General features: G+C 42.8%; 1 protein-coding gene across 1 annotated transcript in view; it reads left to right on the plus strand.

Annotated features, from left to right (window-relative positions):
* Positions 1-2,866: 2,866 nt before the first annotated feature.
* Positions 2,867-17,512, plus strand: part of LOC120906584 (pregnancy-specific beta-1-glycoprotein 11-like) — a 59,325-nt gene continuing 44,679 nt past the window's right edge. Inside the window, exon 1 of the mRNA XM_040318369.1 lies at positions 2,867-3,821. Within this exon, the coding sequence (XP_040174303.1) occupies positions 3,740-3,821 (82 nt within the window). The 5' untranslated portion in view covers positions 2,867-3,739. The remainder of the gene's footprint in view (positions 3,822-17,512) is intronic.

Here is a 17,512-nt window from a genome sequence, read left to right on the forward strand (position 1 = left end):
AGCCAATGGTACAATGCGACAGCAATAGCGCATGAGAGAGAGAGAGAGACAGTGCGAGAAAACAGAATAGCACAGGGCAATAAATATAATCAGTAAACCGATCCGATTCAACCATTCTCGGCACCACCCCTCTTTTCCCACAAAAAAAAAAAAATCGGGTACTGCCGAGTGCAAAAGGAGCTGGTTCTCGCATTATGCATTCTGGCAGCGGCTCGTGTCTGACTGACTAAATTAGCCTGAATTTCCACAAATCTATCCGAAACGGATCCCGGCCCCGTGCATCCTTCCCTTTTGCCACCCAGGAGGGCAAAGCATTTACAATTTTGTCAATCGACGCGCGACACACAGAAGGCGCTCCGCGAAATTCGGGAATGCTCGTCTCGTCACAAGGCTTTAATTTTATTACCTCCGTCGGCGTGTGCCGGTGGAGGCGCGCGTTCCAGCTTTCTTCACCAGCTGCGAGAAGCGCGGATTTTGGAAGGGGAGGGTGTAAAGGGATCCGCTTGTTCAAAAACTATGCGCTCGTGCCGGCATAAAGACACATATGTGCGTATGGGTGTGAGTTTGTGTGTGTTAGGAGCAGTTGGAACAATTCCGATCGTTGGATTGCGTTTTTGGCTTTTTTTTCTCACGGCGGAGGGTTTGGCTGAATAAAGGCAACGAAATGTGCAAACGGAAAGTGGACGTGATGGTGTAAATTGAGTCTAGCAAATTTAAAACCAACCGGTACGGGCGTCGAGACCCAGGACAGAATGCAAACAGTCGCTCTTGAAACTAGACAGCCGACCAATTTTAGCGCCCAAAAGATGAGCGCACTGTACAGTCTTATTGAGGGGCTTTAAATATGGCGCTGGAGTGCTCAACGAAACGGTGCATGGGCGGGGCGGGGCGCTCACTTGGGCGGAGACCGCTGGTTGGAAAAAAGACCAGAAATTTAACCCAAGCAAACCGAGCGCGCGATGGAAATTAAGGGCTAGGCAACGCTTTTAATGCGCTTATCGATTTCCTGGAAATTTCAATATTTTACCCACAATCACTCAAAATTTTCGGCGCGAAGCCTTCACCTTAAAAAAATCTGACATTTCGTTTGCGTATAATACAGTTGTCTCTCCCCACATTCCCCCTTCCCTCCGCCGTGCAAAAGAAAAAAAGAAAACAAGAACAAATATTAAAACCGTTAGTCGCAAAATTACACCGAAAACGCAAAGTATGTCCAAGGGCAGCGCGAAAGCGCTCGTTTTTGCGCACCGCGTCTTAAGTCCTCCGAAATACTCGACCGCGTGGGACGAAGATGAAATAGCTAGCACCCAAGGAAAAGGACAAAAAAACGCACATAATAATCATAACCAACTTGGCGGCCCGAAACTAAGTTGCAAAATAAATGTGATAGAACCAACAGAAGCAAAAAAAAAAAACAAAACCAAGCAAAGATAAGACTTGCACAGCGCGCCACAGCAGAGCGCGAATTGGGAGAAACAAGTGAAAGTGTTTCCCTGACGTATGCCTCCCGCCGGCAGAGCAGTGTGGGCCAGACCGGGCAGGCGAAAAGGACGCCGATCGTTCCCGTCGGCGTAATGAAGAAGTGCGCGCGGCTGCCCGCCCGCGAGCCTTGAGCTCACCTCGCCAAGGGGGAAGGTTGGACTGGAAGGATTCTACAGCGTTTCGCGGCATTGACCTAAAACTCTCCCAGTTTGCTAGCAAACTTCCGGCAAGCGCGGGCACATAGAGCCTTTTTTTTTAGCAAACCCATTCACTCCCAATAGGCTTCCCTTTTCCCTTTTAATGACACGGAAGAAGAAAGCAAAAGAATAAGACGATGAAAAATTGGGCAGCCGACATCTAAAATAACTTCTTCTTTTTTTGCTGGTGTTGCTGCTGCTACTATTGTAGCTGCTTTGCATGGAGGTCTTCCTGCTAGTGACCTTCCGTTGAGTTGGTTTCAAGAGTGGCCGGCGCTGTTTAAGAGGTTGGCCACCCTTACTGGCGAAAGCAAAACTATTCTCATCCCAATGCACTGGACTGAATGTAGTAAAATACATTCCAGTCGTTATATAAATCAATTTCAAACCTTTACGCGAATTCCCGATCGATCACGACCGGCCAGCCCTGCACGGGTCCTAGCCAAACAAGTTTGTTTATTAGTTACCTACAATAACAACGAGCATCACAGCTGTGGGGGATGGTGGCATTATTAGCTGGAAAATCTTTCTCCAACCAGACGAGGAAGCGCTAAAACAATATCAATATCCTTCACAATACTTGTCCCGTTCACAACGAAAAGCAGCATCGATAATAGACCGCGCAAGACGTACCTTGGAGCCTGTAGCGTTGTGCTCCTCTGCTTTGCGTTAGTGTGATAAAGGGATGGCTTTTTTATGAATGTAAGCGTCCGCCTGCAATGACGAGTGCGCGCGTAAGAAGGATCATTACAAACCCATGGGTGGTTGAAAATTGAAGCCGAGAAGAAAATATGGGAACGCAGCAGATTGTATTTTGCCCTCGCCTCCGATAGCCCAACACACATACATACACTCGCGGGGGCACACACATATACGCTATGGTTTCGCTCTCTCTATCTCTCGGGCGATGGGTTCCGATCATTGAGCAATCATCATTGAAATCATCAACCCAGCCTTTAACGAGGCCAGTTCCGTCGGCAAGCATAGCGTGCATGCAGGCTCCATCGCGGTTCTATCGCTTTCGCTGTGCCTATTCTCTCTCGTGCTTCGGCTGGTCGAGTATTCGGGATGCTGTACCGAGCCGCATCTGCTCTCGGGTGCTTCCCGCGTTCGGGTCCGTATCTTCGGCGCGCGTTTGTGGCCGTGCCGCGCTGCTTTAGCGGCACACCTGCTCAGTAGTGGCCGTATCCTTGCGTATGTCACAGCTAACGCAATCTAAAGCGCGGAGCAAATAGAACGCGAAAAACTACACACATACACAGTCGCGTACGAGAACCAAGCTGGACGCGTAATCCAACGAACCGTGCACATCTTGCCCAGATGTTCGAGTACGCGTAATATTATGTACGCAGGGAAGGTAACAGAAAAAAAAGATACGCGCGTCTGTGTGCTCCGTTACCTACCGGTACCTTTCTTAGCGCCTAGTTTGCCCCCAGGAAAAGACGGGAAAATAAAGAACCGGGTGGGGCACTAGAGCATCTGCTCCGTTAGTGGATCTGTGGACGTGTGCTTTACGAGACGTTGGGCGCACTTTAAATAAACAACACAAAACAAAAAAGCTATTTCGATCTCACCACGCTACCACGCCCTAAAGGCAATAGTGGACGAACTGTTCGAGGAGCAGGCGAAAGAAACCATTGTAGATGCGCAGTGGATTAAGTACGCTGAAGGATCGATTACCGCCCTCCAATAAAACCGGAATAAACAGTATATTGAAGCAAAAGTAGTTAGACAGTGTGTAAAATTTGGAAATATTCGGGCGACTCCATGTTCGCTGTAAGCATCGGATAGGTTGTTTGAATTTCGTTGAGCTCTAGTGATCGAACGAGGCATAAAGTGTGGACAGTGGTGGTAACGCTAATTCCGTCAGCTTAGTACACGGTAGTGCAAGTCCTAGAAAAGTGGCATCGTGTGATGCGTGGTGCATAGTGTAAGCGGTAACACCGTCTTTGCGGCACTCAAATTCAACAACAATCAAAAACCCGTAAATGGCACCGACGATGTGCACTGGTGCAGCCCACAGTTGAAGACTGACGCAAAGTGCTGCCACTAGTGGTGAAATGATGACGCGCCCTAACATGGTGATCCTGCTGCGGGCCCTGCGCTGGATTCCCATCTGTACCGTGCTCGTGGTAATACAAGGTAGGTAACACGACAGGGCAAAACGGATACAGCGAACTTTGATTGAAGCAAAGCCAGAGTTGGCGGAAGCGTTCCGTAGTTATAATCGGGCATGGACAGTTGTCGAAGCATGCCTGTGCAGTTTGCATAGAATTATCTACCAAGTGGCGCTTGCGGAAAAGTTACTACACTTTGTTTTGCATTTAAAATACAACTACTCTTAATAATAATTGAGCGCCTTAAGCAGTGAAGGTATTTTTTTCCTATTGCATTTAAAACAATGGATAATTGAATTCCTACATGAATAATCACGATAAGCTGGCAATTAAAATTTGTTCTACAATTTTATCGTTTGTACTCAAATATTATCGATCGTTTGCAAACAACTATTTTGAAAGGTAGACAAGTTAATCAAAAATGCTTTAATTGAGCACATATTGATCAACGAAGGATTTCGGGAACTCCTACCGGAATTCTATTTTTAAGCCTTTTTAGTCTGCCTTTATCACGGCCTTTCAACTTCACCCTCTAACTGTCAAACTCGCCTTTAGAAGGGGTTCAGAAAAATCGTTACAAAACGAGTACTATATGATTTTCTGTTGCTCCCAATCGAAAAGCCACTTCGCAACACATCCAAATTTCATTTAAATACTTTGATTGCTTATTTACGTATGCCCAATGTCCAACGCAGTTTCAAGTTGAAGATTCGGAGAGAACATGTTCTACCGCTTTTCAGCTTTGCTAATTTTACAGCTTAATAAGCTTACTATGGTTTTAATAGATAGGTTTTGTACTGCAATTTTATTATTCATTAGCCTTGTACAGTGTTCAGCTTCAGTTTATAATTGAATGAAAAATCGTTTTTCGAATCAAAATTTTTGAAATTGGATTAATTTAGTTATGCCTATTGCATCTTGAGAAGTTTTGAGAGGAGATTCGCCCTCAATCCCAACCACTAGTGAAACTTCCCCACTTGAGAGAAATTTTCCACGTGTAGGACTAAGATTAGGTATTGTTTGTAGGCTACTGCAGCCAGATTCAATAATTGGAGTAAAACTTCCTTTTCTTCTTTTTGGCTCAACAACCGTTGTCTGTCAAAGCTTGCCTGTACCACTTGTGGGGTTGGCTTTTCAGTGACTTTTGGATTACCCCCATAGCAGGATATTCAGTCCTACGTAACATCCAATGAAAAAGGAAAATCAAAGATAACGCAACCACATGATATTTGACTCCTACATTTTTATACTGAGTTTTACACTTCAATTGTATTGAGTATTGAGTAGTATCTAATATTCAGCCTAGAATAGTTTAAACAGATTATAAACACCATTTTGATTCATTGGCAAACATAATTTCTATACCCTTTTTAGTTCAATTGTTTTATTCACGAAACAGCAGCTATTCCCTATTGTATAGCACTTACTGATTTACTTACTAACTTATCCGGTACTACATCTGCTTTTTAGTCTTGGCCTGCCACATGAGTGTACGAAACCACTGATGATCTCACGCATTTGTCTGCCAATCCGTTATTATACTTAACAGCGTATAGTATAAAAATATTGAAATCATATTTTCTTTAGTTTTGTTATTCGTTTATTAAACGGACCATTAGTCAACATCAGCCAACTAAACGATTCACCATCGAGAGAATTAAATTAGGATACTTAACTGAGATTTTCATGTTTCACTTATCTATTACGATTTATGGAAAATATTATTTTATTCGGCGTAATTGAATGCATTGAATCTAGCGAAGCGGTGTTTGTTTTCATTTCATTTGCTCAGCCTTGCTAGTAATGCCGAAAAAAAACCCACCTCATGTTAGAGCCTTTGGGTTACCGTTGTGCACCGGGATGTCGGTTTGGCCCTCTTCGTTTGACACGTCCGCTGTGGCTCAATTCCGGCTCAATATTTTATTCAATACATCAAATTGAATAATTCGCACTTCTCGCCCGGCCGAAATGTGACAACAGCCGCCCACCCACAGCCGCAGCCCACCCACGTGAAAACGTGAGGAAATTGATACGGATATGTTACACATGGTGTCAACCGCAAGACATCGACGGAGCAACAGAAAAAGAGAAAAAAAAAACTTTCAAAACGAATCGCTCCAATGGCCCCGAATGTGTCGACAGCCTGACACGATTCACTGTCCCTTCACCTTTTTCCCCCCTTCTGCCCGTCTACGGTTATGCAAATGGTGAGTTCTGCCACATGTGTGTGTGTGGGTGTGTGTGTGTGTCCATCCAACTAACGATAGCAGAAGTAGGTACAGGGACAGCAAACAAAAAACCCTCGGCAAAGAGAACGTTCGAACGCCGAATTTGGGAAATGCGTACCGGCGATGACACAATAATCATGAAATATGAAACGACTCAATCTCCTCCCCCACCTGCCTCCGTTTCCTTCGCGCTTTCGCCTTCAGAATCAGCAACCTCTCCCGTGCGGCCTTTTCCAAGCATGCTCGGAATTTGACTCGGGAACTCTGGGAAAATATTCGCACGACTGGAACTTCTCTAAACGCCTGGTCCGCGCGCGTGAAACGTGACGTGCCGGAATGGGGTACCAAAACGCCAAAGACACACCGACAGTAGCAACGAAGTGCCAAGGCACACGCCAACACCACCAAATGGTGCACAAAAAGAGGTGGCAGGGGGAAGCACTAGCGCTCATCACGTTCGTAGGCCACCAAGGTCTGGTCTAAGCCGTTGCGTTAGGTTTTTTGTTGTTGTTGTTTTTCGTCCCTTTCTCGATTCGATGCTGCGCTAGCTCTAACGACTTCACCTGTACCTGTATTCGATCATCCACGGCTGGTCTCTTTCTGCTCCACTTCCACACAAACCCCTATCCCTTTTTTGGAGAAAGGTAATGCATTGAGTAATGGTTGAAAACGATATGCAAAGTTCATTCTGGGAAGGATAGCGGGAAAATAACAGCGCGAGAGAGAGAGAGAGAGACAAAGAGATCGCAAGCATTCATTAGAGCTGGTTCCCGAACGGCAGCATTCTAATCCGGTGCCGGCAGTATGGGTATGCCAGCAGGAAGACGAACGACCGAACCGAACCACCTCGAAGCAATGCAATAAAGAAGCTGTTGCTGCACCGGACGGACGGCTCGACGTGTGCAACAGTGGCCGTGAGCGCGCGCCATTTGTGCCAAAAACTATTCCATGCCAGCGCCATGTCGGCTGCCAAATCGGCTTTGCCGGTGGCTCACATAGACACACATGCACACACAATAGCAACGATAGTCGATAGTCGATTGACGACTGTTCGTCTTGGTGCCTTCACCGCACCAACAGGTGAAGGCGTACATCCGGTACCTTTGATTGCCGTTTGCGCCGTGGGGAGCCGCATTGCAAGAAGGAGACGAAATCACGTCCCACTCGTTGGCTCGTATATCTCGGTGGGCGCGCGATCGCAATCGGATTTCCGGCGAGCCGTACCATTAAGCTGGCGTATCCCACGGCAACCCGTGCAACTGTCTCGCACGATGACAGATAATGATGGCTGAATGCGTTTGGGATTGGAATGTATCCACAACGGCACATTGTAATGGAGTCAGACAGGGACACACCATTCGTTAGCCCGACCGAACCGGTAGTGCATCTTCACCCTCACCCGTTACGTATAAAGCGTAACGATTTTAAGTCGGTGGCGCGTGTAGGCAGTAACGACCGTCAGGGCACACGCTCGCTGTGTGCAAGGGTCGCTGTGGTTCAAGAGTCTGTTTGAGTGGCATTGTAACAGAGATACGATGTTTCTTTTCTTTTTTTTCTTTATGTGCAAGTACATAAACCGGACAAAATGGTTTCGCCATAAGAAAGAGAGTTGCATTTCTTGTGGTATAATGCAACCAACGGCAAAAATACAAAAATGAGGGTTTTCATCATTGTACTCCTCAACGGTTCATGACAATCGCCTCAAGGTAAGCAAATCATTAGGTGGTGTATTTCAATTAGTTAGTATTCGGCAAGCAAGAGCTACTCTCGTTAGCTGTTGGCTGAACTAAGACTAGAAACTTGCTATTTACAAGGCTTAATTACTATACAAAAAATAACCGTTTTCTCCAGTCCCCCCAACTACAATCAACACCTATAGGGAGTTCCCCTAAATTCTAAATCCACCATAGACAATGATATGCATTAGGAAATAGAAAGGGGGTTGGATACTGAGGATATCACTAAAGCACGTTGTCATGAACTTAAACTCAGAACACAACAAATTAATAAGAATGCTAACAGATTGTCAATACAACTAATAGGTTGCCAAATTGCACCTACAAACAAATTGCCTCCCATTTGTTTGTAATAAAACACACAAAACAAAAAACCAGACAAATTTGTTCTGAATCAAATAGTAAGATGTACAATGTTCTGAATGTTCTTGAATAAAACAAATGAATAAATTAATTTAATAAATCTATTTTTTTCAGAAATATTTAAAAGCGCATCAAAGGGATCTATAGAAAGCAAGTTTTCTAAGTTTGTTTCAGTAATATTTTTTACTGAAAGCTCAGTAATAGAATTTTTTGCTGAAATTCAGCATCAATGTCATGTTTTAACTGATTTACAGTCAAACAATTTACTGAATGCATTTCAGAAATGCAAATTTTATTGAAAATTAGTTAAATAAGTGTCAAATTTGTCGTTTCACTGGATGTCAGTATAACAAATTACTGAAAACGCAGCAATTCATGCTGTCAAATCGACCTGTCAGTCAGTTATCCTCAAAACAAAGTGATGCGATGCCCGCTTGGTCGTCCTGACCCAAAAGATGATTTGGTATGCACTTAAAGACACTGCGATAAAACTTCAGGCAAGATTTTGGCTTGCAGGATCAATGTGAAAGAATTTGCAGCCGTATTGGTGTGTAAAATCATCACACCATTGTGCTGCACTTATTGAAAATTCGTGGTGACCGTGAGTGCTTACCGCATCATCAAACTTGGGTCGACAAAATACAGTTTAAACCTGTTTCAAACTCTATGAAACATCAATAAACATGAGCTGACTGGACTGCCACCCTGCCCATAAATAAAAACCTCAATTTGAATGTTTTTTCGACACTTTTAAATCGCTAACGGTTATTGAACAATCAGTAATATCAAAATGGCTTTACTGTGATTTCAGTAAACGAACTGCCACTTAGGTCAGCATTCAAAATTACTATACGGTGCAATAAAAATACTTTAACTGAAATGATTACTGAACTATAAGCTGAACAATTTAAGTAAACAATTACTGAACAGCGGTAAAAAATAGTGTGTATACACGGGGGGTCATTATACAAGGTAACATACGTTATGTGTAAACGAAATTTAATTGCATACCTTCAGAGGCTGAGCAGGTAGGATACACTGTTTTGCAGGACAGTTTCCAATGTTAACAGCATCGTGCAATGCTTCAGAGGTGTTTTTCAAAAACAAGGCTATCAAAAATGTATGACAGCAGTTGGAAAACCTCTCGACAGCTTGGAACAATGCTATTAATATGGGGCACAGATCCTAAAAAAGTGTAATTTTGGTACAATTCTTTGCTTTGTAGCTTTTGTTTTCGAACATTTTGATATATATATATATATATACATATATATAGTAAAACATGTAACCTTTTTTAAATGATGGCATCGTTAAAGGGTATGCACTTTGTTTATGTCACTCTTTCTATTAATGTTCACATCTGGCTCCCTTGTATTTTAAAACGGCCCGTAAACGCTTTTGAAAGTCATTGCAAGACGCACGCAAAACATTGTACGGCATGTCGTCACAAATCTTTACCAAACTGTACTTGAAGTCCTCATAACTAAAATGCGTAATGTCGTCGAACTTTTCTTGCATAAATATCCTCAAATACTGAAATGCAATGGCTTCCTATCTGAAAAAGGGGTTGCCCATTCAGATGAGCTGATAAAATAAGCCAAATTATTCCTATTCCATTGCAGTTCAATTGAAACCTTATGGGTTGAAAGAAATAATTTTTAAGTTTTTTTCAGAACCAATTTTAAAGGAGGGCTTCACCGGGCTTTTGTTAAAATGCTGCCAAAAATACTCCTTGTTTAGTTTCATGCCTCTGTCAATGAATATCTATCGCAATTTCCCAGTTTTCTAGCTCTTCAACCCAACTATAGAACAGCGGTCGGCAAACTTTTGAGGTAAAGGGTCAACTTAAATAAACGATCAAGTGCTACGGGCCAGTTAATTTTGCACTTAAATTATAAAAATATAAAAAATTTGCATACAAAATAATTGGTTCATGATATAAAGCAATACAGTTGATGAAATTGTTGTTTGTCTGTAATTTCAAACAAGTTACAATATTGAAAATGTCTATTATGACACTTGATTGTAATAGTATTAGACTAGGTAGATCTCGGTTGCTCTTGGAAGATTAATTTTTTGATGAAAAATTGAAGAAGGTAACTTTCCATAATTTCCTCCTAAGTAAAAAAAAACTTTGAATTTGGAATTTGTTTATTTGTATATGTTAAGTGATTGGCCATCATTGGCCTTATCACTGATCTTATAAACTAAACTTATAAAAACATAAAGCATCACGGTGCAATGTAACATCAGTACAAAATAAATAACACAGAGTATCACAGCAAGAAAAATAGGTTAACTTCGTCTTCATTACATAAAAGAAGTAAAACAATGACAAAATTCATCATCTTAGTTGATTTGTGAAGCTACATCGACAAACGGGAAATTATCATTATTTTTCATTTTCAAAAGCCATTTAAAACCTTGCGCTAAAATACTATTGGGAAAAGACGGTTTTTACTTTCAACAGGGTTCAGTTCCAACCTATAAGGTTTTTACGAAGCTGTGCGTCAAATACAAGGGAAAATGATTTGAACTCAACTAAAATCAATATAATTCTACTACTTAAAGATGTTGAAGACATCGATTTGGCATATAAATAAAATTTGATTATAATTGTATGACATAAAAAGTGCATCACCATATTCCGATAATCAAAGATGGAAAAAAGTACGACGGAATGAAATGTCATGATAAAAGATCTTCGGTATTTTTGGTACGAAAAGATTCTACCCATCTTTCAAATTTAGGTAAATCCTTTCACGGGCCTGATATAATGTTACGTTTAGCAATGTAATGTAATGTAATGTAGCAATGTATTGTAATGTTTAGCATACAAATAAGAGAAAATAAACAGATAGCATACCTTGAGGCACAACCCGAGGAAAAGTACATATAGTTAGGATCGGCTCCCAACGAAAATAGATTCAAATTAGCTTGTTAATCTATAGCTACCGTTAAACGTCTTACCATTTGTTTCAGTAAAAACCTTTAAGGTCGCAAAAGACTATGCATAGCAAGGACTAACATAAGGCCTCTTTTTTGAATTTTGTTTTTTTTTTTTCTTTTTTTTCCAGAAAACATTGTTTGGTACGCATTGGTTTAAAGGTTTGACAGAATTAAAAATAAAAGAAAAAAATGCAAATAGGTTGGTTCACGAAAACGTTGTGGAGATCAGGAGCATTTTCATGTAAATAAAAAAGAAATATAAATTGTTTCACACCATCATAACGCCGTAATCTTTCCCCTTGAAGCTTGATCCTACCGCTATAGCGAGGAATTTATATTTCTGCTCCATCCCCAATCCATCCCCTATCCAATCATCCTTAACCTCACCCAACGCACTGAATGTGCAAGACAGGTTCGGGAAGGAAAAAAACCCTAAAGCATCCCTTTAAAGCAAGTTTATGTTCCGCCAAATGTATAAAAACGCACACTGCGGCGCGAAGCGAATCAATTAGCACCTGATCAGGACTGTTGTATCCGCTTTTTCATTCACCTGCTGATTAGCCCGTACACGTACAGTCGGTGGAAGTTAATTTGAATGTTTTCCTTTGCACCGCACGCTCTTCCCGTCGTGAATGAGTGCCATTGTGTGCGTGTGTGAGTGCGTAAGTGCGGCAAAAGATTAACTGCTCTAGTAAAATAAATAAACATCAAGTAGGCGAAGCGATTGCACACGACCAAAATATCCCGGAACGCGCGAAGAAAGCGACGCCGAATTGTGGGTGAGCTGGGGGAGGGAAGGGAAGGGGGTTTGGGTTGTGCGGAATCAACTGCTCGCAACCGCTCTGCATGCGTCTCACGTAGGGAAAACAAATCCCACTCGGAATGCCACAACGTGTTCCCTCCTGCTCGTCTCCATTACCCGCCCCCCCCCCCGCCTCGTGTCCGATCGTTTTGTTTTGGGTTTCATTTTTGGGCTGCGCTGTGTTTTCTGTGCGGCAATCCGCCGTCAGCGGCCTTCTTACACGGCAACAGCGCAATCGGTTTGCAAGGTGGCTTCGCTTTCTTCGCGCTGGGTAGGCGGGTAGGCATACGAGCCGTGCCTGCCAAGCGTGCATGAATTCATTTAAATGTTAATTAAAAGATGAAATACGTTGCATGATACGGTGGATTTACGCCGCTGGAGCGGAGCGGAGATTTGTCTGCTGCTCAGTGAGGATGCAGATTTTTCAGCGAACCTGTGCGCAGGCCGCGTAAAGTGTATTGCCGTGGATGGTAATAAAACCTAACAAGCACGAAGTAAACGTTACCTCCCCCCATGTGGGAGGAGTGGCTAACAAACCGGGAAGCGATAATTGTTGCACAATTAGAAGGTTGCTGCTGCCAGTTGGGCCTCTCTAAAGCTTTCCCCGTTTGGGAGCCTTTTGCATTGTCTGCCTGAAGCTCCAAGCAGCATCCACCGTCGTTTGGCATGCCACGCGGACAATAAAATAAAGACGCTGTCGCTTAAGGAATCGAGCGCAGGAAACAGTTTTCATGTTTTCCATGCCGTTTTTTCCCCTTCTTTCTCCCGCCGGGATCCAAACACTTGCTGCGCGCTCCAAGACGGAACAGTAGGCCTTGAAATTGGAGTTCATGAAACTGAAAACTTCATCAGTTAATCTCCCCTTTCCGGGAGCTTTCCCGCCGCACAAAACTCGCGTAACGTAATTATGCCCTGTCAGAGCACCCGGAGCCAATGGAGTTTAGTGCTACGACTCCCGCTCCTTCTGCCAGCAATGTTCGAAGGGCAGCCAGACCGATCCGTTCCAGAGACGTTCGGCCGCAGGCGGGCGGAATGGGTGGATGAGCGCGTACTTGTCATCTGCCGCCCCGGTTGCACGGCTGGAATTGCTTTGCCCCGGAGTAGGCTGCTGCTGGTGGGTGAAGCGGAAACAGCTCAAACCGTCTGTGTGCGAGCGGTGACGGCGGGAAAGGAGCAACGTAGAAAACAATGCCCTCGCCCGGTCCGCCTGCCTGCTGCTGCAACGGTCTCACATTTCACATTCGAAAGTGTGCGCGAGTTGAATTTTTTGTGTGTTTTCTCCGCGTTTGTCCCATTTCGCACGGAGCGCGCGCCCCTCGGTGAAAACATTTTACAACAATATCACATCATATTTTCTCAATTATAATTAACTGCATTACACCCGCGGGCGGGCCACCGACCCTTCCCAAACCCTCTTTGCAGCAATTCAAAGACAAAATTCCAACATTTTCCCCTCCCATCTATCCTTTTCCCGCGTCTCTCCGGGCGTCAAAGCGCTTGCCTGCCGCCCGACGAGACGAGTTCCCTTTTCGCTGGCGTTCGCTTTGACGGCTGCCGCCCCGTGTGCGCTATTTTAATTACGGCAAAGCTTTTGGCACTGTTTTGCACATTCGCCACCACCACTCCCAGCCGGGACCGGTTGCATTTTCACGCGAGTTAGTGGGCCCCGTGTTCGCACGTAATTCGATTCGTCGCTGGCGTTTGTGTTTGGTTTTTGTTTGTCCCGTTTTGCTGTGGTGCTTCTGCTGGATTTGAAGCTCGCTCGTTTACAGCCGTTGCTAACGGAGGGTGTCGAGCTGCCGAGCGCCTTGGTTTGTAAAGCGGATTAAACCCAACACGCGGCTACAAACAAACAAACATACATACACTCATACACTCGGTAAAAGATTGGCGGAACTTTTTTGTGTTTTGTTCCTTGATTTTGTTTCGTCTTCTTTTTGAATTGAAAAAGGAATAAGTCGTTTAGGGCAGCTGTCGTGAGCATGATAATTGAATGTTTTACCTTTTGTTTTGTTCCATTTCAAGTTAAAAAAAAAAGAACCATTGCTTTCGAATTCATTTTAAATAAAACTGCGCAGGTAATTTAGAGTAACATGAGAAGAGATCGAAATATTTATGAAAAAGTAATTGTAGCTAACACAACATTATTATAGATATTATGGTATGTTGATTCAGTTCTATCTATAAGCAAAACAATACTTAACTCACATTACGTACAAGCTAGGCACATTTATTTGATCAAAAGGAGGTCCTCCCAACAAGAGGACAACTCAACAGCAAGTTTAATTTTCTAAGCAATAGTTAGATCCTATAGCAGTCCACATAACATTATTAAAATACAATAGCATCAATTGGAATAATGTAAGGTGCAACATAAACGGCAAGCAACTGAATAAGGAACAAATAAGTACTGTGACTGGTATTATTGAATCCGTTCGCAGCGGAAACGTACGGCACTCCGCGAAACTCTAGGAATGGCAACACATTTCTTAAGCCCGGTCCTACAACGCCGCGGTGAATAACTGTAGCAACGATCTAGTACGTTAGGAAAATGAGTGTCGGGACGTACGCCGCCGATACGAACGGATTCAATAATACCAATAAAACAATCACTAACCTGCATTTACAAAACTTTTTTCAAAACCATCAACCTTGATTTATGGAATTATTCTGATATTCGAAAATTTCCGCTTGAGCTGTCGGGAGAAAATCACTCGATTCTGTCTACTTGATCGCCATATGTGATATCAATTTAAGCTTCATCGACTCGATGACTGCCGACCGAAAATCAACCTGTCAAATGATAGCAAAATGAACAAAATGAACGTTCGAGTGAATTTTCTTAAATGCCGAACGCAATATTATAGGCCTGTATATTTGTTAGTAAATGAAAAGATATGCACACAACAACTAAAATTCAAGTACAAAATAGCCAACAGTCCTAATTGTGATAAATGTGAATGTGTTGAAGACATTCAATACATGTTCAAAGAATGTAGAAGAGTTAAAAATCAAAGTGCTGCCAACAAAAACACTTATAACACTTAACTAGAACAGAGAATGAATTATGAAGGGGTGGATATTGGTGAGATTATTCAATAATTACGTGATAGGTGTAATGAAATGTAAAATTCACCCGCTGGCAAAAAAACAAGGAATGAAGCGGATGTTACAGATAGGTTAAAAGGATTAAGTAGGTTTGAGTGAATGTTATAATAAACCCGGAACTAATTACTATCTCCGGTCTGGTGGTACAGTTGTCAACTCGAACGACTTAACAACAAGCCCGTCATGGGTTCAAGCACCGAACAGACCGTGTCCCTATACGTAGGACTGACTATCCTGCTACTGTAACAAAAAGTTACTGAAAGCCAAGCCCACTTCACTAGTGGGTACAGGGCAGGCCTTGATCGGCAGCAGTTGTTTTGCCAAAAGAAGAAGAAGAAGAAGAAGAAGTTGCTATTATAATAAAAAAAAATGAATGTTTTACCTTGTTTGTCCATTTCAAGATGATTGTTTTTGTGTTGCTTCCGTAATAACCATTGCTTTCGAATTCATTTTAAATAATACTGTGCTACAGATTCTGTTTGGAATTTCCCATAACCTGTAGACATTTGTCCCACAGGAAGCAGCAAATCATCCGATTAACATCACAACTATATGCACAGTGTTTTGCTACCTACTGGATGCTTTTGGCACAAAATGCACACAATTTCAACAGACATAATTACAACCTCCCCGGCCGCGAATTGCAGCGAGTAATTCGATCCAGTAGTAAACCATCTTACCAATCCAATCCAGCACTAACAAAGGCGCTTTACGTCCAAATTCCGCACCACTCTTTTTGATTCTCTAACCCCCTTCCCTACCTTCCTTTCCCTCAATAGACCCCAATCGTGGTTGCTCCTCGAAAAAGGTAACCACCAGACCATTAAACATGTCATCGATCGAAATGAAGATGTGCTGAAGAGTGCATTCCGTGTTGCCGTGAATCTGCGGCGCGCCAGCAGCTCATTGCGCACGCGACGTGTGGCGGGGGGGGGGATAGCGGTTGGGCGATAGTAAGGCAGGGGCAGGGGATTGTTGGACCGAAACCAACCAACCGACCGACCGACCGCCAACATTAGTACCCCCTTCACAGCCCTTCGCTCCCCCTTCCGTAATGGTTTCGCTGGGAATGATTAATTTCTCGTGTGCCCGTTTTTCGGTTCGTGGCGCCATTCGGTGCTTAGCGATTTGTCGACCCCCCCCCTCCCCCTTTCACATTCCAACGAATGCTTTTGTGGAAATTGGTGCATCATTTGGAGTGCTCTCTGGGTTTTAAACTCCCTCCCTCGGCCCTGCTTCCTCCTGCTTTCCCATCGCCGGTAACCGATATAGAGGGCGCGTGAAGGAGTTACAAAGGACGCGAGCATCGTCCAAAACGATCGATGAGCCACACGCACACAGAAGCGGGGAGCGGCGAACGAGTGGAATGGCTTGGGAAAACATGGTATGAATTTTACTTTCTAATTATCGTGCTGGAACGATGCTATATGTGTGTGTGTAGGGGGCGTTGATGGGTGCAAAGCGCAATACCGCCCACTGTACAGCGATGGATATATTGTTAAGGGTACATTCCACATTCCATGTAAAGAATGCGAGAGTAACGCATATAAATTATAAGTTTGCTGTTATATTTGTTCAGAAAAATATTTTCTGTAGAATGAATAAAGTGGGCACTTTATTTTGGCACAGTGATTTTGATCAATTTTGGAAAAAAATATTTTTTCTTTAAGCAAACTTCTCATTTTTGTCATGCTATGGTACTGCGCATTCTTAAGCATATCACGAGCAATGTTTCAAAAAATAAAGCAGTACAATAACTTCATTTTTCACGGAAAAAATGTAAAAAATGTAAAATTGTAAGTAGTGGCCACTTTATATTGCCGACCACTGTATGTTAAAATAGCTCGCGCTATTTTCAAGAAAAAATTGAATAATTTTCGGGTTCGCGGATTTTTGAAGCTAATATCAATGTCAAAACGTAGGAAAAATGTTGATCTTTGATATATGACTCACTAGTGAAATCGAGTCGAATCTTTAAAAAAAATACTCTCTAAAATGAAACTATTAAAAAAAATCGGTAGTGATGTTGGGTTTTCGCTAATTTGTGGACTTTAAAAACAATTTTCGAAAAATATTCAGACAAAACATAAACGAAGGACAAAAAACCTTTTCAATAACACATCAAAATCCCATCACAAAATCTGACCAACATATACTAAAATATGTTCGGTTTATGTTCGGTCGAAAAATAACTCAAATTAGGATTAAAAAAAAACAAAGTTTGTACTTTGATGGCCTATATCTCTGTTAGCTTAATAGAAAAACGTGCAATGTTTTGGTTTTAACTAAGTTGAAGTATCTTTTTTCAGAAAATGCTTATGGTATTAACCTGCGATATAGTTGGTTTTTCGATTTTTATACAGCACTGTCACGACCCACCGTGAGCCATCCTTCATACAAAGTTCAGCATAAACGTGAAACAAAAACCTCGCACACTGACGGTCGAACCGATGCGTAAAACCGCAAATCTATTCGGCATGGGTACGGAACGAGCCCTTTACCCGTGTTTACACACTGAACGAAATGACAG

The sequence above is a fragment of the Anopheles arabiensis genome, chromosome X, assembly GCF_016920715.1.
Source record: "Anopheles arabiensis isolate DONGOLA chromosome X, AaraD3, whole genome shotgun sequence".
Classification (NCBI taxonomy): domain Eukaryota; kingdom Metazoa; phylum Arthropoda; class Insecta; order Diptera; family Culicidae; genus Anopheles; species Anopheles arabiensis.